Source organism: Furipterus horrens, unplaced genomic scaffold (assembly GCF_987537825.1).
Source record: "Furipterus horrens unplaced genomic scaffold, mFurHor1.1.pri manual_scaffold_16, whole genome shotgun sequence".
NCBI lineage: Eukaryota > Metazoa > Chordata > Mammalia > Chiroptera > Furipteridae > Furipterus > Furipterus horrens.
In genome coordinates this window covers 10,355,820-10,381,392 of record NW_028327186.1, presented here as the reverse complement: position 1 = coordinate 10,381,392, position 25,573 = coordinate 10,355,820, and the positions used below count along the sequence as shown (strand labels likewise).

Sequence of the window (25,573 nt, the reverse complement as noted above, 5' to 3'; positions counted from 1 at the left end):
ATTGGCAAGAACAAGCGGGACAGCCCCACCTAATAATGTGAGCAACCACTAAAGCCTCTCACATCCTGAACTTCATTCATTAAGACTGCAGTTTGCTCCATTTACTATGTTAAGAAATGTAGGCAACTAAGATAATTTCAATTTGTGATTATGAAAACACTTTTCTGATGATCCTAGCCAACGATGGAGAAAGGAGTAAAGGACATATGGATCAACAGAGCCTTCCACTGGGACACTTTTGTGTGGGATGAATTGAGTCTGGAAATCACAGGTAAATTCCTCTTTGATAAATGTAGGGTAAGAAGAGTGTGGGTGGCCAGCTCTGAGAATCCAAAAGGATCACGTGACAACTAAGACCCAGGATTGTTTGTCTGGTCATCACCTTGAACCTCATATATATATACAGTAGCCCCTCTCTATATCGCGGTTCACTTATCGCGGCCTCACTGTATTGTGGGATTTAAAAAAATATTATATTTAATTATTTATCGTGGATTTTTTGCTATATTGCGGGATTTTGTGGTACTGTACAGTAAATACTAAAATAAATGTAAGGTTCCTACTTCGCGGGTTTTCACCTATCGCAGGGGGGTCTAGAATGTAATACCCATGATAAGTGTGGGGTCACTGTACCTAATCTAATCCTACAATGTGAACAAACAAAAGGTCAGATCTCATACTTCTTTTTCCAGAAGTACTCCCAATGGGGTTTGCGTGAACTGCTGGAGACAGGCTGGAAAGTCTGTTACCTGGCCTGCTTTGCTGAAATGAGTGAACCCTTCGCTCACTTCGTGACTTCGGCTGAGGCACAGGATAGAAGGGACCAGAATTCGTCCTGCTGAATGACAGCTGCTTGATTCGAGGACTCCTTCTCAAACTTATTTCTACAAAACCAGAACCACACTTAGCAACCAGGGAGAAATGCAAGCCTGCCATTTCCCATATATGAAATGAGTAAAATTTATGTTATACCAAATATAGGATATAAATTTGACTTAATTGTTGTTTAGAGTTAATTATTATAACAAGATAAGAGGGTTTGACAGATGTCCCCAACAAGGCACAAAAAAAACCAGCAAGCCACCACTCTTTCACCTCCAGACAGTATCATGAACTGCCACTATGATGGATGAGGTGAAGTGAAAAACATGTGAAGTATAGTATTGTGTCTTTTGCAAAAACAATTTTAATTTAAAAACTGTAGTTTTCATGTGTATATTACATATATTTTTATAGAATATTACCTGTAACAATATTGTTAAAGCGAAAATGTAAACAGAGTAAATGTTCTGAGTTATAGGATTACCAAGTGATTATTAAAATTTTGACTTCTCTATACTTCCTTATTTTTCTACAATAAACATAAATTTCTTGATTAAAAAAAAAAAGTTAGTTTTTGGAAACTGTCACATATATTTTGGAAAGAGCCCATTCTCCAGTTGGCGTTACCAATATATGCATGGGCCAGAGCCGTCACCGCGTCTGTCAAACACCTTAGGACATGCTGAGCAAAGCCACCGGCACAGAAAGGCGTCACCGCAAGCAGATGAAACAGCCCCAAACCCCACAACAAATGCAAGTAATACCTTTCTCCGGGGACTCTTCAACAACAACAATATCAGGACCAGGATCAGAGGATCTAGAGGAATAAAAAGCACAAGGACCCTTCGGAGTCACCCATAACGAATTCACAATCACATACACAAAAGAGACCCAGCTTCTCACCCCACAGGTAACAAAGACCACAGAGTGTTACAACTCCAGTGTGGGCACTCTCGGACACTACTGGCAAGAGTTAGAACATTTTTTTTCTTGTAACTTAGCTTGAAGATAAACATGCAGCAGTGTGTGAAACCCATACACCCAGTGACAAGGCAGAGCCTTGATGAGATCCAGGGGACGTCCTCTCCCTAGTCCTCCTGAGAGGCACAGCTTGACACCCTGGTCGCTATGTGAGGCCCATGGAAGGCAGACTCTCAAAGATGGAAGAGACCAGGCAGCCTGGCTGGGACGCAGGCCCCCAGGGACAGGGTGGTGAGCTCCCAGAATTTTCTTTGTGCTTCAGAGATCCCGGATTAGGTGCTGAAGAAGCTGATAACTTGAACACACCAAAAAGTGCCCTCGGGAAAGCTGGCTCTCTCATCAGAGAACTAGGAAAGGGGCGGTCAAGCGAGGCAGAAACTTTCAGACAAGACCTGCCCTGCCCCAAGCAACCACTATGGAAAACCGAGGTCCCTGGCAGCATAGGGAGGTGGGGTCCTAGACTCTAGCCTTGCCTGGCCTTCCCTGCATCAGTATGTGAAGAGATTTTAAAATTGTAGACTATCCGTTCAGCAGAATATTACTCAGTAATACAAAGGGAGGAGCTGCTGATACATGGATAAACTTCAAGACAATTACGCCAGGTGAACGAGGCCAGAACAGAGCTCCTCCTGCAGGTTCTCCAGCCGTCAGAGAGCTTAAAGAATGCTCTTTGGTTATAGGAAATACAGAAATACAGATATTTGAGTCATGAAGCTCACGAGGAGGTATGAGACGTGTCTGGTATATGACGGAGCTGCACAGAGATGTCACTCACCTGCCCTTGACCTGTCTGTGCAGCAGCCTCCTGGACACCTGCTTGTGCTCCGGAGTCTCGGCCACGCTCCTCGTCAGCAGTCTGCGGTGACCTGTGATGGAAGCAGCACGCACTTCACTCCTTCAGAAGCGGCGGCAAGGCCTGGGGCGAGCTGGCCTTGTCTATGGCTTAATACGTGGCTGGAGGGGATGTCAGGGTCTCTGGACTCAGGTCTGACCATCAGTCAACATGACAGTTTATCAACTCTTTTAGAGGTTACGTAATAAATAAGCCCATACGAAACATGAAATTTCCATAAAATACGCAGTCCTGAGAAATGAGCTGTGCTCACTTAGTAGGGCTAACACTTCTGTCGGTGGCTCCTGTACTTAGGATTAAATAAAATAGTGTGTGAAAACACTGACATGCCATGCGAACGCTACAACACTTAATGTTAAGATAAATGTAGTGGGCATACCTGTTCTCAGTAGAGCGGGGAGCCCAGCTACTCATGGCACAGAGTTAAGAGGGACTAGAAGGAAGAGCGGTGTCCGCAGGAAGGTGGAGCGAGGACCCCTAAAAACCCTCTCCTCCATAAAAGGAAAGGCCGGAACCAACTTTTCCAGATTCTGGAAATTAACCAATCTGCAACAATCCAGGGATTATTTACTCAACAAAAAATGTCGAAATCTCAGTAAGAATAGCAAGCTTTGTGGAACCTGAACTTGCTCCAGAGTCCTCTTCCTGCCCCGAGGTAACCGTGAGAACCAACAGCCAGGAGCCCCACCCCAGGTCACCGCCACACTTGGCCTGTCTGGCAGTTCCCTGGAAAATGCCTGTCTCTGTCTGCCCGGGCTCAGAACTCACCCAGGGCACCCACGGAAATAGCCAGCACTTGTAAGTGGAAGAGCTGCAGACACCGGCTGACCAAAAGCTCACACGGGAAAACCGCGAGCCCCTGAACGTTAGCAGACAGGTTAAAGGAAAGTACGATCCAAGGAGATGCTGTCTGTAACGCTCCCTTCAGATCCAAAGACAGAAGGAGGATGCAAGTAAAAGAACAGAAAAAGATACTTTAGAGCTGGGGTGGCTACGTGACTGTCAGATCAAACAGATGTTAGCATATCCATAATAAGTTCAGTCCATCCAGGCAGATATAATAATTACAACCACATACATGCCGAAGCACAGAGCCCCGCAGTGTCGGGCGCAAGCACCCACAGGACTGAAGGGAGAGACAGGTAAGTACACAGTAAGGGCCAGAGGCCTGAGCACCCCACTCTCAGCAACACACAGAACAATAACAGAGACCAACAAAGAAACGTGAGCGGTGGAAAAACCTCTCAGTAGGTGTACTGCATCAGATGGAGAGCACTCGGGGGTGGCTGAAGTTTAAAAGTGTAACAATAAATACACAACATTTTATAAATAAATTCCAGGCTTTTGGGGGGCCCCCCACATATAGGGAAATTAACGTGCTCATAAATAACCAATGGATCAAAGGAAAAAATGCTAAGAGAAATTAGAAAATACTGTGAGATGATGAAAATGACCACTCCACACCCCAAACTTCCAGGCACAGCCAAGGCAGTGATCAGAGAAGGATCTTGCAAATGCCTGCATTAAAAAAAGAGTGCGAATCAATGACCTGCCCTTCACATTAAACAACTAAAAGGGATCAAACTAATAGCAGAGCAAGCACAGGGAAGCATGGACTAAAGATCACATCAGAAATAAATGAAACTGAGATTGGAAAAACTAATAGAGAAAATCCTATGAAAACAAAAGTTGATTCTTTGAGGAAGTTAGTAATCGACAAGCCTTTAGCTCGACTAACCAAGAAAAGAAGCCAACGCAACCCACTACCCAGGAGTGACAGAGGGGCCACGGTGGTCACTCTCACAGAGACAGGGACTAGAAGGCAGGGGTCCCCAGCCTTCAGGTCGTGGACGAGTACCAGGCCGGGCCTGTTAGCAACCGGGCCGCACCGCAGGAGGTGAGCATGAATGTAAAGCGCTTGAATCCTGAAACCACCCCCAACCCCCACCCGTGGGAAAACTATCTTCCACGAAACAGGTCCCTGGTGCCAAAATGGTCAGGGACCACAGCTATAAGAGACACTAGAAGCAGCTGTGTAGCCAAAAGTTAAGGTTAACCTAGACGAAATGGACAAAGTCCTAGAAAGACACCAACTACTGAAAACAGACACAGGAAGAAACAGAAAACCTGAATAAACCTATAACAAGTAAGAAGATGGAATTAGTTTTCAAAACAGTTCCCATAAAGAAATGCCCAGGCCTAGAATGGCTTCACTGCTGACTTCTAGCTAATGCTTAAAAAAGAATCAATACCCTAACACGTATGGTCAGTGGATTGCAGACCAGGGCGCCAAGACAAGTCAATAAGGAAAGAACAGTCTTCCCACCACGTGGGGCTGGACTCCCGTCTCCCACACACTCATATGCAAAAGCGAACTCAGAGGGAATCCAAGACCCAAATGGAAGAGTTTACACTAAAAACCTTGATTCCATGATTTTTTTAGATATGACACCAAAAGCACAAGCAACAACAAAAATTGCTAAGTTTCTCTGTTTCCATAGAAACAGAAAGTGGGCTGGTTGTTGCCTACAGCAGGGAGTGACCGCTCACGGGGACGAGGCTGTTCGGAGGACGAAAATGGTCCAAAATTATAGATGACTGTGATGGTGACAACCTTTGTCACCACACTGAAAACCACAGGATCACACTTTAAAAGAGTTGATTGTATGGGACATGAATTATATCTGAAATATTAAAAAAAAAACAAAAAACCACAAAACCCAACCTAAAATACAAAAAAAAAAAGACTAGAAAACCGTTTAATCGCTCGCCTTCATTCCTTTGTAACTGGGTTTATAAAGCAGATGCCTGTCTGCGGGGGGTCACCGGAAGGGAGGACAAAGAGGCGGAGAGGGCCAAGGACTGCGTTCTCCAGCGACCTTGGAGAAACCTCCCAGGGGAAAGGGAACCGGCGCCGTCCAGAGAACAGGGGAGCAGCTGAGAGTCACGCACTTCTGCAACGGAGCGCGTCTGGCGGCGGGTTTGGGCCCCCGCAGCCCCCGCCCTTGGTCACACACTGGAACGCACCTCTGGGCCCCTCGCAGCGGTCCCGTTCTGGCCGCGTGCCCTCCACCGCGGACACGGACTGGCTTCTAGGCAGCCCCCGCTTTCCCGAGCCCTTTGAAGGAGAAATTTCCTGGTTGAAGAGATTTCTCCGAACTTTGGTCACTTCTGAAAGCATTAAAAAAAAAAAAAAAAAAAAGTCAGATATCGTCACTAACAAATGCCCTACCTGGGAAAAGAAAGTTATCCAAAACAGAGAAGCTGCGAAGGAAACTGGCCCACGGCTGACCGCTGCTGACAGGGTTTCCTTAAACAGCACCCCCACATGCACAGAAGTTACTTCCTTTTACAAACTCAGTGTAGAACCAGCCTTTCAGGAATACACGGAAGGCCCACAGCACTTAAATCAGAAGCTTTACTCACAATCAAACGGACATAATCCTTAAGCAAGAGACCGGCTAATGTGAGGCATGGTCTTTTTAATGTGTCCCAGGGTTATGAAGATTTTCTCACTTCGGACCCCCTTGCGGCTTTGTATTCAGCTCAGCCCAAGTAGAGAGAAACTCTTCAACGTCAAAGATGTCATTCTTCTTATGAGTATTTTACTAACTTTCTGGGTTACTTTAAATTCTCTTCCTGACCCAAGAGCATGAAAGCTGTGACCATGTAGACTTAGGGAAAAAGGCAGAAGAGTCAAGAAGCACTTGACAAAGTCAGCAACGTGGCGCCTTAACCTTACGATGGCCTGGTGGCTGCTCAGACCCGCCCCCCTCCCGTGGTAAATTCTCCTATGAGCCAGTCATTGAAAGAAAACCGGAGAGAGTAGGACCCACACACTGGGAGGAGCCCTGAGGCTCCCCAACGATGACACAGACGTTAACGGTAAGGACCCCAGTAACACCCGCGTTTCAAAACCTGCTCCCCTCTCTCCACCTGAGAGCCCCTGTCACCTGCCTCAGGCTGAGTCCGCAAAACTGGGGTGTGGCCTGACAGCTAAGGTGCATTTGTCACTTTCTGTTTTCCCCAGGGTTTTGAAAAGTTTAATACCTACAGAAAATTTCAAAGACCAGTAAAACAGTGTCGTGGCTGAAGTCCAGGACTGTCCACACTGGGGGTCCCCCTCTCCCCCCGTCCGTATCACCTCCCACGCTGGCTCCCGACGCACGCTGCAGGCACCCCGCCTCCTCGGCCCCGAAACGTCAGCCCGTGTCTCCTGAGAACAGGCACGCCTGTCGCCCACTGCCATTCCCACACTCCTCTCATTGTCTCCGTGTCCTGATAGCTTTTGTGCTTTCTAAATTTAAGATCCAAGCAGGGACCATGGGGTGCACTCAGTTGTCACACTTAAATGTCTCTCATCTAAATCAGCTTCGTGTCTTTTATTTTTTTGGCTTTCATGATAATGGTGCTTTTTAAAAAAAAATTTCAGGTCAATTATTTTGCAAACGCAGTATGTTGAGACCGGGTAAACACCTTGTTCTGCTAGCACATGCTACCTGGACACCTTTCATTAACCAACAAGTACACGAAACTACGCAGCTGCTTAACTCCATGCAGTCAGAATAAAGGTGTCACTCTAGTCGATAAGTAGGTGCCCCGAGGGAACAAAGTATGTACCTTGTACTGTACCCTTCGCTGGGAGTGAGGGCTGCGGAAGACTGGGCCGAGAGCTCTCCTGAAAGGAGAGAAAACTCGGTAAGAAAATAGGCACAGACTTACAATCAAAGAATAAAATTCCACATGGAACGCTTTGACCCTTACAGTTCTACCAAAGTGCGCAAAAGGCGCACAGATATATGTTCCATGGACACTGAAGGCTGCAGTGCAATAACACAGCAGAAGAAATACCCTAAATATCACCCACAGAGAGGGAAACAAAGTATGGGTCATCCGTGCAAGGTGGGAATGAAAGGAATCAAGGAGGGGACCTGTAAACACTAACACAGAAAGGGGCCCCTAAGGGGAAAAGGTAAAAACGCAGACTACTAAGTGCAGAAGGTTAACCATTCGTGGTGTGTGTGCGTGTGTCCAGCCTACACATAAACCTTCCGCATGTGCTGCTGGCGCCCCAGTGCGGGCCCTGGAATATACACACCACTGTCATCAGTGGTCACTTCTGGGGACTCATGGAGAAGGGACACTCTCACTTTTAAAGTTTATAGGATTCTAACTTTTTAATGAGGATTTATATATACCTTTCATAACTAAGAACATAAGGGAAGCCCTGGCTGGTGTGGCCCATGAACCAACAGGTCACTGGTTCGATTCCCGGTCAGGGCATGTGCCTAAATAGCAGGCTTAATTAACAAATCAACATTCTCTAATAACCAAAATCACATCCTGCTCTCAGGAAATCCAGCTTCCCCGGCCAGTCTGAAACGGAAGTTCCAGGTGTACGAGAAGCAGCTTGAGCAGCACGAACGATGGAGGACGACGCATCTCCGCCAGGTCTGCGTCTTCCTCGCTTCCACGTACGACGGCCTACTAAGCCGGTGAAGACCACTGATTCTTTAAAAGAAATCCCACCTCGGATTCCAAAGGACAGCTCTAACTCTCGATCAACAGACTGCTAACCGCCCTGGTAACGATTTCTGCTTCTGAAGCTGCTTCTCACAGACTTTTAACACTTAATGACCCACACAGTTCACAAGCCTCCGCACACTGATCGGCTCCCTTCCTTCTGTAGCAAGACGTTACTTCTTACTCAGCAGACTCTACCTGGGTTTCTTTTCTTCTGCTACCAACCACGAAAGTCCTACCTCTGTCACAAAAAAGCCATTATCATCTGGCTCCATGACAGCCCCCGCCACCTTTCCCAATATTTTTTTAACTTGCTACTGAAATAAAACATACATACTAAAATGCACTTCCTGGTAGGGAGCCAAAGCCCTGTTAGGGTTGTACACTGCTTTTCAACGGCCTCTGCTTATGTTATGAGTATTCTGACCTACATTAAAGATTTTGACCTGACTCAGTCCTAACTTGGGCTTGCTTTTTAAATTTGTACCACCTCTAACCGTCCCCATCCTGGGTGAGCGGGTTCATCCTGAACACATATCTGTTGCTTTAGTCCCTGGATTACAGCTGTGCTCACACTCATAGAAGGACCTGCTTTCACTTCCGTGCACTCCAGGGCCTGGTTCCTAAACGCAGGGACACTGCTGTCCCTTCTCATCAGTGGGCGACACACGCCGGAAGGAGCAACTCGGCTGCTGCCACTTACGCTTTTGGCGGCTCTCTTGGACACCCTGGGAATTTCAATTTGCCGACGAGTCTGTGAGACCTCCGCAATGCTCTTATGTCTTCTTAATACGTTTTTCCTTTTGCAAATAGAGAGAAACAGTGAGACCCGCCCCGCAGAGGCCACCAGCAGTGACACCGAACTGGAACTAAAGTGCAAAGTAAAACACGCCTGAAATAGAGGTCGGTGGCCTTGGCGCTGGCCCGGATTTACAGCAAAACAAGTCAACCCCAGAATTTCCGGGAGTACCTACTATAAACTCAACCAGTGACGAACGATGAAAAGCATCGATGGAAACTGGAAAAGCAAGCGGAAACCCGAAGCTCATCTCGTGAAGGCCCCCAGCTCCCGGGGAGCCCGTGGGCAGCCCAGAAGGGCACTGGGGGCGACGTGGTAACACTGTAACGCCCTGGGTAACAGTGTCGCTGCTGCTGACGCTCTCCTAACACCCAGGGGACACATACTAGGGACTTCTGTGATTCAGACAGAAGGGCAACAGGGAAGTCAAGAAATTACAAACAAAGACAACTGGGCTGTGGGTTAAACGCGCCCTTTGTCAGAACCAGAACAGCGTAAGGAGCCCCTTCCGCCCCTTGAGCTCCTACCTTCTCTTCTTAGCCGATCGGGTTCGAAGCTCCTGCAGCTGGTCGGATTCAGTGCCGCCCGGCATCGACCCGCGAGCACCTGACGGAAGAGCCACAGAAAGAAGAGGCGACTTGCTCTCCTGCGTCATGGAGTCGTCGCTGAAAAAATCTGTCGGAAGGACGGCAGCCAGCTTCTGAGGGATCACGAAGCCCAGGCTATCGTAAAGCTTCCCGAGTGTCTCTGGGACGGAGTCAGCGTACCTGCGGGAGAGACTGGGTCAGTGCGGGCCCCTCGCTGCTCCCGCCCTCGCCCAGCACGAGCAGCGGTCCTCACCAATCCCTAACTCTGACACAGTACCACAGGGAGCTCTTGGGAAAACAGCTTTAAAGTTAAGGTAGTGGCCACCGAAACTTACAAGCCCAGGATTTCTTCCAGAAACGCTGCCAGGTACGCCGAATCCTCGGTTAAACACACCACGCGCAGCAAATCCGTCACCTGAGGGAGATGTGACAAAGTGAGCACGCGCCTCGCCGCAGGGAGGCCGAGGGCAGCCACGGCTCACGCGCGGCGGCACCGAGCAACACACTTGCCTCCTCCACTAGCTGCTCCGTGTCATCGTCCCTCTCGTGCGTGGACGGGCACTGCCGACCCAGCTCCAGGCGGAGGAGCACCTGAAGCTGGCACCTTGAAAGAAGGAAAGAAAGACACAGTTATCCTACTTTGAAAGCCACTCCACTAAAGGCTCCTTCCTTAATTGTGCACCTACTTAAGCAAAAAACTACAACAAAAGGAGAAGGGTGGCGCTTTCTAAACAGCGACAAGGTTACTGCATAAACAGGTGACAGGTTGCATATTAGATTGTGAAGAACCACCTGTAAAAGCCCCTTCAAGCAATTTGCCAACTATTCTAAATGCATATAAGTGAGTCTTAGGAGCTTTGTTTTGGAGTAATGGTTTAAAAAAAAAAGAGAGAGAGAGAGAAATTACTTACTCCCTGACTCTGTCTTCTTTACCCGGGTTTTTCCCTATATTCTGTCGAAGACTTTTGCTTGTTTTTAAGAGGTTATTTTTTACTTGGTCCAGGCAGCTCATCTGAAACACAAAATATCAAAAAGAAGAATGTTACTCTTGCCATCATTTCCAATTTCCCCATAGCCGACGAGGGCCCTAAGAGGGGAAGTTATCTTCCCTCACACATTTCCCCCTTTTTTCATCTGAATGAAAAATCGTGACATGAATATTCTTTTCAATCTTTCAAATGAACCTGGTTAAAGAAAGCAAATATTTGGGCATGGATGCAGCAAGCCTGCAGATCTGAACTTTGTGAAAAGGAAGATTCCGTACAGCACTGACGGAGACGTGTGAGCACTGGGAACAACCCTGCTCGCTCAGGAGCCTGGCTTCCCTGGCCGCGAACAGAAGCAGTAATGTGTCTCCCACAGTGCTCTGCGGCACTCCCTGCGCGTGAGGCTCGTTTAGGAAGCTTTGTAGCCGCATAGATGCCCAGGTCCCAGCTCCCAGGCATCTGTTTCAGTGCGTCTGGAGGAAGGAGGCCATCGGCTATTACAAAAACGTTCTGGGTGACGCTGGCGTGCAGGCAGGACTACAATCCACTCCCCGGCTTCCTTCAGGCCGCTCACGTGTAGCTCAGGTAAGGACAGAACTTTCATGGGAGGAGAAGCATGGAATTACCCTGCCTAGCCCGTCTCTTCGATTCCTGCCTTATGAGTTGACCATGGGCAACATCCAAGATCTGGAATCCTGCCCACTCCCTGCTCACCTTATCTTCCTTGAAGCCAGCACTGCATAATAATCATGTGACCCAAACCCACCAAAAGGCAACGATTACGTTTGTGACACACTTCATCCGGGCTCTCTTACCTCCACGTCCTTGGTGCCTTTGGCCTTTAGGAATGCTTTAATGGTCGAGATCATGTTCTCAGCACATGAATGCAACACGGCTTCTCCCGAGGCCACAGTCTTTTGGTAATTTTCACGTATGTAAGATTGTAGCTCCTGTTCAGTTTTAAACTCTTTTGGAAGAAAAAGTTAAATTGAGGACTTCGGGTCAAGATGGCTGAGTAAGTAAAGGCTGTGCTTGCCTCCTCCCACAACCACACCAAAATTACAATTATATCACAGAACACACTGGGCACCACCTGAAGGCTAGCTGAACAGGAGTCCCACCACTAACGGAATAAAGACACGTTGAAACTGGCAGGCGGGGTGGACACAGACTGGGCAGGTCCCACACTGAGGGTCTCTTGGCTGCACAGGTGCCCCTCGAGAAGCGAGGGGTCCCAGCCAAGCCAGGGGAAGTGGTGCCGGTTAGAGAAGCCCCCACAAGATCTGGCTGTGAAAGCCAGTGGATTGCACTGAGATAGACAGAGGTTGCTGTGGACTGAGGAATTCTCTTAAAGGGCAGGAGCACAAACTCACTTGCTTGCAAACTCAACTCGCTCTGCTGATAATAAATAATAAAAATCAGAGCAGAAATAAATCAAATAGAATCAAATAATAATAATAATACAAAAGATAAATAAAACCAAGAGCTGGTTCTTTGAAAAGATAAACAAGAATGATAAACCTTTAGCCAGACTCATCATGAAAAAAGAGAAGACCCAACTAAATAAAGTCAGCAATAAAAAAAATAAGTGATAACTAACACCACAAAAATACAGAGGATTTTAAGGAAATACAATTACATGCCAACAAATTGGACAAACTGGAAGAAATGGATAAATTCCTAGAAACATATAATCAACCAAAGGTGAATGAGGAAGTAACAGAAAATTTGAACAGACTGATAACTACTAACAAAATGGAATCGATAATCAAAAAACTCCCAACACACAAAAGCCACGGACCAGATGGCTTCACAGGTGAACTTCACCAAACTCAAAGAAGAATTAACACCTATCCTTCCTAAAATAGTCCAAAAAATTGACGAGGAGGGAAGGCTCCCAAACTCATTTTATGGGGCCAGCAGTAACCCGATTCTAAAACTAGACAAAAACACTACAAAAAAGAGAAAATTATAGGCCGATATCCCTGATGAAAATAGATGTAAAAACCCTCAACAAAATATCAGCAAGTCAAATTCAGCAATACATTAAAGGGATCATGTGCCATGATCAAGTAGAATTTATTCCTGGGATGCAAGATTGATAAAAAGCATTTGACAAAACCCAGCATCCACTTACGAGGGTGGGGTGGGGGGAAACCTGCAGCGAAGCGGGAACAGAGGGAACGTATCTCAACATAGTAAAGCCCATCCATGCCAAACACACAGCTACGTGAAAAGCTGAACACCTTTTCTTTAATGTCAAGGGTAAGATGAGGACATCTATTTTCACCACTTTCATTCAATGCAGTACCAGAAGTCCAGCCACAGCAATCAGACAAGAATAAAACACTCCCAAATTGGAAAGGTAGAATTAAAACTCCCATTATCTGCAGATGACATAATACTATATAAAGTGAACCCTAAAGAGTCCATCAGAAAACTATGAAAGCTGATAAATTGAAAGAAGTAGCAGGATATACAAAATTAATATTCAGAAGTTGGTTGCATTTTTATACTCCAGTAATGCTATCAGAAATAGAAATTAGGAAAACAATTCTATTTACAAGTGCATCATAAAGAATAAAACACCTAGGAATAAATTTAAACTAGGAGGTAAAAGACCTACACTCAGAAAAGTGTAAGACTTGAAGCCCTGGCTGGTGTAACTCGGTGGATTGAGCGCCAGCCTGCGAAGCAAAGGGTCACTCACAGGTTCGATTCCCAGTCAGGACACAGGCCTGGGTTGCGGGTCAGGTCCCCAGTTGGGGGCACATGAGAGGCAACCACACATGGATGTTTCTCTCCCTCTTCCTCCTTCCCTTCCCCCACTCTAAAAATAAATAAAAAATTAAACATATATATGTGTGTGTGTGTGTGTGTGTGTGGCATTGAAGAATGAAACTGAAAAAGACAGAAATAAATGGAAGCATATACTTTGCTCATGGACTGAAAGAGTAACATCATTAAAATGTCCACACTAACCAATGCAATCGACAGAACCAGTGCAATCCCTACCGAAATACCAATGGCACGTTCCACAAAACTGGAAGAACTAACCCTAAAGTGTACATGGAACCACAAAGACTCCGAAGAGCCACAGCAATCCCGAGGAAGGACAGAGCTGGAGGCACCGCTCCCCAAGGCCCAGCTGCACCGCAGGGCGGACAGACCCCCGGAACCTGGCCCAGCTCCCCACGAGCGTCTCCCTCTCTGCGCACAGACGCCGAGAGCTGCTTTATGCACCTGTCCCGCAGCCGCGCCGCAGCGCTTCTCTGTGACTCGGCCTGAGCTCACCCCCCACCCCTCCTCTTCCTTCGCCTACACTGTGGCCATCTGCCCAAGGCTACCCCGTGCTCCACGGGCTCCTGAGAAGCCTCCCCAGCCCGCGACTAACCTTCCCCTTTTCCACTCCTCTTATGTCTTTACTTCCCAAAGGCCAGTCTTTTCTGTTGTGGACTCCTGGCTCTTATGTATCAGCTTTATTAGTTCATCATATGTATTATGTATGTGTGTGTATCCCAAGATACACCTGCTCATTACCGTGTTTTTAGCTGGGTCATAAATCTAAGGAGAGGACATTATCTTATTAATTTATTGTGCTCGCCATGACACACATGTGGGCACGGAATAGATATTCAATAAATGTTTGATAACTGAGGGATGTGGTTGACCCACAGAAACACATGAGTACACACAGACGCAGACACCAAATGCTATGGAGTGAGGATACCTCTGGGTTTAGAGGTCCGTGCTCTCCCTCTGGTTTCCAGTTTGGCCACTGTTCTACCGCCAGCTGCCTTTGGCAGCCCCTTCTCCCCAGCAGCCTCTGGACTGGCATCTGGATGCAGCTTCTGGGCCTTGACATTCAGCCTCGCCACATTCAGCATCTTTAAGGAGCGGCACATGGTGTTCATCTTCCGCCTCACTGGAGTACAAGGGACTCCTCCTACCAAAACATCAGGGGAAGAAGAGGAAAATGAATTCTACCCCCGTGGAACCAAGAACGACTTCAGTTACAGAAAAACAAAACAAAACAAAACAAAACAAAAATACTTCCCCCCAAAACACTACTTTAATTCTGCACTAAGAACTGCTTTTCCCACTTCATGATGCAGTAACTTTTCCTAGAGGCTTATGCTAAAGAACAAATCATATGCTTAATGTACACTCCTGTATTATTTATAATAAAAATAACAATCTAAATATTCAACAACATAAGAATCTTGTAAGTTTTGTTAAGCAATGAGGTGGAATACTAACCGAAAAGGCAAGGTAGCAGATGAAGAAATAATTTTGAAAGTGGCACACAAAGTTGTAATTAAATATGCTATACCTAAAAATGAAAATTGTTCACCCTGACTGGCATGGCTCAGTGGGTTGGGCATTGTCCCTCGAAGCAAAAGGTCGCTAGTTCGATTCCCCCTCGGGGCACATGCCTGGTCCCAGGGCAAGGCACATATGAGATGCAACCAGATCGATGTTTCCCTCCGTCCCTTCCCCTCTCTCTAAAAATAAATTAAGTAAAATCTTCAAAAATGAAAATAGTTTATCATTAAGAAGGTAGGATTGTGGCTGATTTTTTAATCACTATTGTAACTAATGTAATTGTTTTCAAATTGAAATATAAGAACTTGTCCCCGTTTATTCAGTTACCATTTCAACCTCATTTTAGGGAATGCCAATCTTTTAAAACATGCAGCCTCAAGAAAGACTGCTCTGAACCTCCACGGTATGCACGTACGTTTCTTTCTGCTGTCCTCCTGAGTAGACACAGCGGACTCTTCACAAGACTTGCGCTGGTAGAGCTCAGACAGGCCACGCGTCAGTTCACTCTCAGTCTTAGAAGGCTCCTCCTTACTAGACGAGGCGGCCTGCAGCAAGCTGTGAACACAAGGTGACAAGTAGAGAGCCAAAGTTCTGATTTTCCAAAATGCTTTTCCGACAAAGCACCAAGAATTTTTTATAAGGGAATCACAGATGCCTTCAAAAATGTATTTTCAAGAAGGCAAAGTAGGTCGATCGAAGAAGCCGAGACAACAAGAAGAGACAAAGATCGGGAGACAAAGAAACAGCCCACACTGGAAGGAAAGGAGGAGGCCCCGGGGAGAGTGCTGAGTGAGACACAGGCCGGAGGACTCAGACTCGGAACTCAAACAACGATCACAGGGACGCTCGGTGAGCTCAGCGAGCTGAAGGAAAACTCCAGGGAACTCCAGGGAAGCTACACGGAACTCACTGAGAACCACACCAGCATGAAGGACAGAGGGACTTCCGGTCAACATGGTGGCCTAGACAGTCACACTGCGCCTCCCTCCACAACTAAGAAGGAAGACAACTACCTTAAAACTAGAGAAAACCAGAGTTTCCGGAAAGTCAAACTGCATGGAAGTCCAACGAAGAAAGAAATAAAGAAGAAATACTCACCCAGACAGGTAGGAAGTGGGAGAGGTGCCTGGAAAGGGGGTGAGTACTGAGCAGGCGGCATTGTTCCCTCTTGGACCGCCACCCCCCCCCCCCCACAGCGCCACAACGTGGTGACACGGGTCGCCCTGTACTGACGAAGCCGCATGCTGGCGCAGTTCCGCACGGACGTAGTCTCATACTAACAAATCCCTAAGGCTCCACCCCTTACAATGTGACAGGAGCAACAGCTCTCCCTGGGACGCGGAGGCAAACACACACAGGAGACTGTCAGATGAGGAGACAGAGGCGTGTGGCCCAAAAGGGGGATCGGATCAAGGTTCCAGTGGGAGAACTAAGCGACGAGGAGGTAGCCAACCTAACAGACGCAGAATTCAAAACCCTGGTGATAAAGATGCTCACAGACCTGACAGACATGCTTAAGTATGGCAGACACATAAGGGAAGAAGTGAAGGCTATGCTGAGTGAAATGAAGGAAAATCCACACAAAACCAGTGGTGAAGGGAAGGAAACTGGTGTTCAAATCAATGATTTGGAGCATAAGAAAGAAAAAAACAGTCAACCTGTACAGAATGAGTAAATAAGAATTGAAAAAAATGAGGAAAGGCTTGGGAACCTCTGGGACAACTTTAAACGTGCCAACATCCAAATCATAGGGGTGCCAGAAGGAGAAGAGGAAGAGCAAGAAATTGAAAGCTTATGTGAGAAAACAATGAAGGAAAACTTCCCAAATTTGGCAAAGGAAACAGACATACAAGTCCAGGAAGCACAGAAGAGTCCCAAACAAGCCAGACCCAAGGAGGACCACACCAAGACGCATCATAATTAAAATGCCAAAGGTGAAAGATAAAGAGAATCTTAAAAGCAGCAAGAGAAAAGCAGAGAGTTACCTACAAAGGGGTGCCTATAAGACTATCAGCTGATTTCTCAAAAGAAACTTTGCAGGCAAGAAGGGGCTGGCAAGAAGCATTCAAGGTGATGAAAAGCAAGGACCTACAACCAGGATTACTCTATCCAGCAAAGCTATCATTTAGAATGGAAAGGCAGATAAAGTGCTTCCCAGACGAGGTGAAGCTGAAGGAGTTCATCATCACCAAACCATTATTATATGAAATGTTAAAGGGACTTACTTAAGAAAAAGATAAGAACTATGATCATTAAAATGACAACAAACTCACAACTATCAATAACTGAATCTAAAAAGTAAGAACAAAAACAAACTAAGCAAACAACCAGAATAGGAACAGAATCATAGGTGTGGGGATCATTTGGAGGGCTATCAGCTGGAGAGGCGGGGAGAAATGGGGAAATGGTGCAGGGATGAAGAAGCATAACTGGTAGGTAGAAAACAGACAGGGGGAAGTTAAGAATAATATAGGAAAGGGTGAAGCCAAAGACCTTATACACATGACCCATGGCCATGAACTAAGGGGGGTGGGATTGCTGGAAGGGAGGGGGTACTGGGCAGAGGGGAGCAAAGGGGGAAAAGAAATTGGGACAATAGTAACAACATAATCAACTTTTAAAAATTAAAAAAAATAAGATAGTTTAAGTCTCTAAGTTTTCATTTAAGTATAAATTTAGCTGCATGATACAAGTTGCTATTTTTCATTTTCAGAGATGTAATAACTAAGTATTTTCTCACATCCATAACATAAGAGAACATTTTACTTTTGTAATTACTTGTTTCCAGTTTTGCAGTATGGTAAAATACACAGAAAATATCCTCTGCACCACTTTTAAGCACACAGTTCACTGATGTTGAGTCTGTTCATTACGTGCTACCGTCCCCGACAACCATCTCCAGAACTCTATTCGCCTTGTAAAACCGAAGTTGTATACCCATTAACGATACTCTCCATTTGTAATCAGTTTTTATTTACATACCTGTTTAAATTTGAAACTCATTTTACTTCAGTAGAAGTGGTTTTTAACATGATCCTACTGGTTTTAAGTTTGCTTTTTCAAAACCTTTTTTCCCATTTACAGTTGACATTCAATATGATTTTATATTAGTCTCAGGGGACAGCATGGTGATCAGACATTTATATAGTTCATGACGTGATCCCTGCTAAGTCTGGAGCCCAGCTATCATGATACACGGTTATGTAATTACTTTTTAATAATATTGAACTATACTCATTAAATGTGGTCTGTTCACACACACACACACACAGACCCAGCTCTGATCTCCATTACCAATACCCAGAGAAATAAAAAAAGTTTTACCAAAATGACTCCATCAAGTTGGAACTGGCGCCACTGAGGTTGGAGCAGGGAAACCAGCCCTCGGCCACGGCAGCGCTCCAGGGCGTGGTGCGGCGGAGCTCCTGCTGGGCCCACTCTGGACCGGGAGGCGCTACGGAGGTGAGAGGAAGAGGCCTGAGAACCAAAGTGGAGATCCCCGCACGGGCTCCTGCCGGGGATCTGCCCCCTTCTCCAGAAGGACATACAAAGCAGCATTAATTACATGCCTCCACCCGCCCCAATTCCGAAGGGCCTGTGTGTCTACAAAAGCTGTCACTGGGAAAACGTACAGACGCAGGCTTCCTGCCGCTTCTCAGACACAGCAGACAAACACCCGTCCCGCAGCCCCTATCAGGGGTGCTCGCCCCCTGCCGCTTCCTTGAAGCCTGGGCTCAAACACCGCTTTTCAACAGGGCCTGTTTAAAACTGTACTCCTCTAACCACCCCTCAATGTGCTCCGTTCCCTTCTTCCTGTTTGTTATTTAGCACTTATTGCTTTTAAATATACTATGCAGCCCTGGCTGGTGTGGCTCAGTGGACTGAGCGCCGGCCTGCGAACCAAAACATTGCCAGTTCCATTCCCAGTCAGGGCACAGGCCTGGGTTGTAGGCCAGGTCCCCAGTTGGGGGCATGGGAGAGGCAACCACACATTCATGTTTTTGTCCCTCTCCCTCCCCTCCCCTCTCTAAAAACAAATAAATAAATAAAATATATATATTCTATATAATTCCATTATTTAGTTTATTGCCTTGTCTCCCCAGACTAATGATAAACTCCATGAGAATAGAGACCTTCGTCTACTTTGTTCACAGGTGTATTCCCAACACACCTAGAACAGTGCCTGGCATATAGCAGGCACTCACTAAATCTTCTGAATAACAAAATATCAAGTTAATTCCATTGTTATCTACCTAGCATAAATAACAATGCCATGAACTGGAAGGTAGACAGAATTCCAGCAATTTATGTGCAGTCTTTATTAAACGTTAAAAACCAGCTTCCGGTCCTGGCCGGTGTGCCTCAGTGGACTGAGCGCCGGCCTGCGAACCAAAGGGTCGCTGGTTCAATTCCCAGTCAGGGCACAGGCCTGGGTTGCGGGCCAGGTCCCCGGTTGGGGGCATGCGAGAGACAACCGCACATTGATGTTTCTCTCCCTCCCTTCCCCTCTCTAAAAATAAATAAATAAAATTTAAAAAATATGTATTACGCCTTTGATTTCAAACAGGTTTCAGAGCCTTTGGCTTCCTCAGAAGCGCTTCAGAATTTCTATAAATAAAGATGACTTAAACTGCCTGAGGTCCTAGTTTGCTTTCACCTGTTTTATAACAGATATCGGGGGCCTACTAACAACATAGTAAAAAAAAAAATATGAATGCTGGAAATGACTGCACATCACGGCGCTGGGGGGTGTTAGTTATTGGTTCAGAACTAACCAGAGGGAGCAGCATCTTCCAGTAAGTTGGGAGTCTGATTCTGTAGAACATCCATGACATCGGGAAGAAGGGACGCTGCATCCTGGGGGGTCTCTGCCACAGCTGCTTGGAGAAAATGTCTTCGGAATTCGGCCCCCTCGGTGCGGAGCACAGTGAGAACGGCAGTGCTGGCAGACAGCGGGGAAACAACTCCAGTGACGGGAGGCCAGCCGTCACCAGGGTCCACGCTGGCAACCTACAGAAGAAGTTCCAGTTAGTTGACAATATTCTTGACATAGGCGTAAAGAAGAATGTAGCTTAGTAAAGGATAGTAGCTTCTCCTAACAATTATTAATATAAAAAACTAGAGAAGAGATGGGCTTGAGGATATTAGTGCTGAAATTGAACTTACAGGTCCTATTACCCCCTCCAGGCACAAACGAGAGAAGCCTGCGGTCACCAGGAATATTTACTGAGCATGTATTCTGTGCTTATTGTCCCTCGCCGAATCCTCCCAACCACTCTGAGGCCAAGAGGATTACCAGCCCCATTTCACTGAGGCGGGCTGACGCTGAGGGGTAAGGGACCTGTTCAAGGTCACCTGGCTGGTGAGAGGCAGGAGCCAGGGGTGTATGAATTCCAAACCCGTTCTGAACCCCGAGGCAGCAGGACCACCAGGGGAGTAACTCACTCACATGGTGAGCAGAGACCTGATCCCAATCCATCGCCTGACCCCCCTCCCAGTGCTCTCTCCACCAGAGCACACAACTCCTAGAACCTCTGCCCCATGACTACCCAGCTCTTCTCTAGAACGTTCCACGCTGGGATCCAGAAGACAGAAGCCTTCTGAGGTTACGAAGGCAAAAGTCAAAACAAGGTAAGGAATTTGTTGGTAGTTTAAAAATAACTATCACCTTTAAGCAAAAAGGAAAAAGAACTCATGGACAATAGCGGGGGGATTGCTGGGGTAATGAAAAAAATAATCATATATAATACAGGTTAAAAAGAATAATAATAGTAATAATAAAATTAAAACTAAAACAACCATCACCACCCTGGCTGGTGTGGCTCAGTGGACTGAGTGCTGACCTGCGAACCGAAAGGTTGTGGGTTTGACCCTCAGTCAGGGCACACGCCTGGGTCACAGGCCAGGTCCCCATGCAAGAAGCAACAGATTGATGTATCTCTCACACATCAATGTTTCTCTCCCTCTCTTCCTCCTTTCCCTCTCTCTAAAAATAAATAAAATCATTAAAAAGAAAAAAATAATAACCATCGCCTTTAAATAATATCACCTGGGTAAGATACTCCTTTTCAGAAGGCATTTCTAAGTTTGCAGAACTATTGGACACCGTATCTAATTTAACAGTGCCGGGCTTTTATAAAATGAAATATACTTTTTTACATAAAAGTAATAAATACACATCATAATCCCCTTATCCATGGGAGATGCATTCCAAGCCCCTCTGAGTGCCTGAAACTACATAGTAGCACACGCTATACATACACTATGTTTTTTCCTACGTTTACATACCTATGATACAGTTTAATGTATGAATCAGGCACCGTAAGAGATTAACAACCAACAATAAAATAATACAACTGTGACAATACACTGCAATAGAAGTTACAGGAATGGGGTTTGTCTCCCTCAAAATACCTCCCTGTGCTGCTGTGCTCACCTACTCACCCGCAGGAAGCGGCGGGGCCTCGTGGCCTATCAGAACTGCCGGCACCACGACCTGCACTCCAGGGCCATGAGGAAGTAAAGGGGCCCGCACACAGCGCTGCGCTACCGAGATGGCCCCCCTGAGCGCGGAGGTGGTGAGTGAACTAAGGGGCGAGGGGTGCACGCAGCACAGACACTGGACAAGGGGATGAGGCTCGTCCCGGGCAGGGCTGCGCGGGGGTGCATCACGTGGCTCAGAACAGTGTGCAATTTAAACTATTTCTGAAACTTCCCATTTAATATTTCAGACTGCATGTGACCATGGGAAGTGAAAACGTGGATGATGGGGAGGCGGGCGCAGGCTAGTGCTCCCACACTTCACCGCCCTGATAGTCACAGCATTTGGCTCACCGCCTTTTGTCTTATGTGAATATAATGTAACTTCATGGGAGTCAAGGCACACAGGGTTTTATGAACTGTTTCTTCATTAACGAGCATCGCCATGATACTATCATGCAGACAACATGATTTACAAAAACAACATGTTTCACTGACACTATACTACGTCGGGCAATCCCTGGCACTTCGTGAACACACGCATTTCACTTTACCAGGGTGTCACTAGGCAAGAACAACCGTGGGAGGTACCTACCAGATGGAACTCTTCAGCAGCCAGCCTGTTTACCAGCTGCTCAAACAACGTCCTGTGAGCTGGCTTATTCTCCTCTGAACTCTGGAGCATCCAGGTGTCGGTGCCCAAAGTGTCACTCATTGGGAGAGACCACTGCGTGGCCCGGCCTTTTAGGAAAATGCTTACTGGTTTCTGAAAATGTCTCTGATGCATGGTCAAGGGCTCCAGGATGACTCTCCATGGTTCTTGAACCTCCTTGCCTGTTAAAAATAAAGAATATCAACATTCCAATGTAATAAATAGTTACTAAAAATATCCAATAGTAAGGAAAAAATGAGACTGAGGTACTAGTATTGCCACTTAGTTCCCGATCAACCCCCATTCTATTGCCAACAGCAGGTTCACGTGGCTCTATAGGAAAAGCTGTACACGAACGGAATTACAAGGGCAAGACCTGACGTCAGCACTCCTCAATAATTACGACTTAGAAATAAATATTCAAGCAATACTCAATACTTGCAAAACTAAGACGCTGCTTCTTAAATCCACAGAATACAGTGCATAGCATATCTCAGGAGGCGATTAAATTCTACTGCACAGAATATATACCATTGTCTGAGGTTCACGCCTCTACATACGATGATTTCTGGGTGAATACACGAAGATTCAAAAGAGAGCTTCCCTATGCAGTGAATAACACGGTAAAGCAAACTGAGGACGATCCCAGCACGCTGGCTTCTCCCGGTCACAAGCGCCACTTTAGCTTTTCTTGACTAATTTCTTATCAGTTATGGTCTCTTCTACGAGGCAAGGGGGTCTGACTGCCCATTGGCTTGGGCACCTGAATAATATTATCTTCCTTTGAAAACAGTTGAGAAACTCTTTTCTTTGTAGCCATGGGCTGGTGGCTGTACTGAACCAGAGCTCCATCCTTTCCTGTGGGACACGGATGCTGCTGACATGTATTTCAATTACAAGCGCTCACGGAGAGCCTGGGCTGCCTGAAATTCGGAGGAAGTTGGAAGTGTGGGCCTGCCTCGAAGAAATGGATGTACAGTCACTGAGCCTAAAACCCTCCGAAAAGTCATTATTTGCTTACCGGCCCCAGGGAGAAATAACGTGCCTTCCGTCCGGGGAAATGAGGCTTCGTACGCAGGAGAATTGCAGAGCAGGCAGTTTACAGCGGAATCGGGTGGCAGCGTTGAAATCCACGACCAGAGGCGAGGTTCCCGTGGCAGCTGGTCTCCACCACCCAGCAGAGCCTCCCCAGCTTTCCTACAAGCCTGGCCCCAGGTCCCCGAGGGCAAGACAGCGCCTCCGACCTGGCGGAGCAGGTCACACACGGCCCAGTACCCCAGGTGGTCTGGGGACCCGCACGCCTAAAACAAAACCACAGAGCACCTCCAGTCATTCTACATTCGACACTCGGAAACGACGCTGAGGGGGGAGAAAGTCCAGGTGCTTCCTACGCTCAAGGACCAAACGACACAATTTACGGGCTTGGGGAGCGCGCCCCGGACCACGGCCGGCACCCTATGACTACCGTGCGCCCCAAGCACGTAATGACTACAGAAGGGATGCAAATCACTACGAACACATCGCAAAATGTTAAAGAGTCAGAAGGAATACAAAACCGGGGCCATTGATAAAATAATCCCGTCCCCTAAATCCCTCAGGGCGGGTCCCAGCGCGCTCCGTCCCCCTCGGGCACGTCCTCTTCGCCTTCCTTCCTCCGAGCTCCAAGCGCCCCTTCTTTAACCCCGTCCCCCGTCCCCGGAGCCCCTCTCTCCCGCGCTCACTGCTGCCCCCGGGCCGTTCTACATCAGCTTCCCCGCAGGGCTGGGAGTCTCGGCACGGACTTCCCGGCCGACCCGAGGGCCGACCCGACGCCGCCCGCATGGCTGCATGGCTTCCGCACCCCCAACACTTGGGCTCAGCAGGAAGCGAGCATCTGTCAAGCCCGGTTAACCCGGAGAATACCGGGGGGCGCCAAGTCTGACTCACCTGCGAGCCCTCGGCGGTGTCCGCCCAGTACAAGGTGATTTTTCGGGCGATCATGCCTTCCCGGACCCTCCTGGGCAGCAGCTTCTCCATCACCTGCTTCGCGGTGGGCGGCGGGCCCTGCGCCGGGGCCTCGCCGCCGGACACGAACCGCAGCAGCTCCCTCTGCGAGCGCGGACAGGGCGCCAGCAGGAAGACAGCGTTCCCGAAGCCCCCGAGCGCCGCCTCGGCCTCCCCGGGCCCGCTCTCCACGTCCAGCAGCCGCCGGCCGCTGCTGCGCAGCACCGGCTTGGCGGGCGACGCGATCTCGGGCCGGTCCCACTGGTAGTCCAGCAGCGTCTCCATCAGGGCGCTGTGCGTGTGCGCGGCCCTGGGCGCCGGGCCGGGCGGGAGGACGCCGGGGGCGGCATCCCCGAGCCGGGCCTCCAGCTCCTCTTCGAAGTCCTCCCAGGAGCGGGCGCCCAGCTCGCGGAAGTCAGACACGCGCGCCGGCCCGCTCCGCGCCCCCAGGGAGTCGAAGAAGCGGAAGGCCCAGCGGACCCTGGCCAGGCCGAATCGGCAGCTGAGGTAGACGAGGATGCGCAGCGCGGACCGCCGCACCGGGCTCTGGCCGGCGGCGCCGCCCGCGGTATCGAGCAGCAGCATTACGTTGTGACAACAGGCCATGGCGGCCGCCCCGCCGCCGGAGCGATCCGGTTCGGGCAGCTCACCAACGCCGCTCGCTTCTCCTCCCGGTGATCCTGGTCAAAAGGCTCCCGCGCTCTCCAAGAAACACTACCATTGGTGGACCCTACTTACAATGTCAGCTCCTATTGGTCTCTTCCTTTACGTATCTTACGTAAGCGACGCCCCTCCTGGGCGCTGATTGGAAGGGCCTTGGCCAAAACCCTCTGCTTGATTGGTGAGGGCGTGTCTGTAGGCGGGGCTCTGTGTTCCGGGAAAACCTTGACATTGATTGGCCTAGGCCTTCGTTTTAAAATTTAAAGAGGTGTTGCTAGGGCCGTGTCTGTAGGTCTCTCTCGGGGAAGGAGATGTGCGTCTAGGTGTGAATGCGGACCGCACGGGGAGGGCTTTTGAGATGGTTTGAATCCAGACTGGGTTGAAGCCGCCCGAGACTTTCCGTGGAGTACAATCCGATGTGAAGACTTTAATTTGCTGTCATTTAAGTTCACTCCCTTTGCTCCAGTAACTTGTAGGAGTGTCTCTGAAGAAGGGAATCAGATCCAAATAAAAGGTGTACGTACACCGTAGAGTTTTTTAATTTGAGAAAAATTGGAAACAGCTCGAATGGGAATGATTAAGGTCCGGTACCCAAGGGGAAGGAACGTCGTGTTGCTTTTTAAAATAACATTTTTACATGTAAAGTTAGATTTTGTTTTTAAAAGCCTGCAAACAGCACATGCAGTGAGATCTCCAAATTTTCTATCCATGTGTATATTTTTCACCTGTTAAGCTAATACTGTGCAAGAAACTTGTCTGCGATTGTCTCTGGGTGGTGAGATTATGGTGATTTTTATTTCTATTTATTTTTATTTTACACTTTCTAAAATTTCTAAGTTCTCTACAATTCTCTATTTTTATATTACTTTTCCACGGGGGGTGGGCGGGAATATCTTCCCTGAATAAGAAGAATCCTCAATT

The 25,573-nt window shown here is 47.6% G+C and overlaps 1 protein-coding gene across 1 annotated transcript in view; it reads right to left on the bottom strand.

Annotated features, from left to right (window-relative positions):
- TICRR (TOPBP1 interacting checkpoint and replication regulator) overlaps positions 1-24,653 on the bottom strand; it is a 33,010-nt gene extending 8,357 nt beyond the window's left edge. The window contains exons 1-18 of the mRNA XM_090263750.1: positions 23,936-24,653; positions 23,031-23,310; positions 21,953-22,191; positions 19,653-19,887; positions 18,202-18,331; positions 15,293-15,432; positions 14,282-14,497; positions 11,367-11,518; positions 10,477-10,577; positions 10,076-10,169; positions 9,901-9,980; positions 9,506-9,745; positions 8,883-8,979; positions 7,277-7,334; positions 5,684-5,827; positions 2,579-2,669; positions 1,587-1,639; positions 750-884 (exon numbers count right to left, since the gene is read on the bottom strand). Coding sequence (XP_090119876.1) covers positions 750-884; positions 1,587-1,639; positions 2,579-2,669; positions 5,684-5,827; positions 7,277-7,334; positions 8,883-8,979; positions 9,506-9,745; positions 9,901-9,980; positions 10,076-10,169; positions 10,477-10,577; positions 11,367-11,518; positions 14,282-14,497; positions 15,293-15,432; positions 18,202-18,331; positions 19,653-19,887; positions 21,953-22,191; positions 23,031-23,310; positions 23,936-24,598 — 3,148 coding nt within the window. The 5' untranslated portion in view covers positions 24,599-24,653. The remainder of the gene's footprint in view (positions 1-749; positions 885-1,586; positions 1,640-2,578; positions 2,670-5,683; positions 5,828-7,276; positions 7,335-8,882; positions 8,980-9,505; positions 9,746-9,900; positions 9,981-10,075; positions 10,170-10,476; positions 10,578-11,366; positions 11,519-14,281; positions 14,498-15,292; positions 15,433-18,201; positions 18,332-19,652; positions 19,888-21,952; positions 22,192-23,030; positions 23,311-23,935) is intronic.
- Positions 24,654-25,573: the final 920 nt, after the last annotated feature.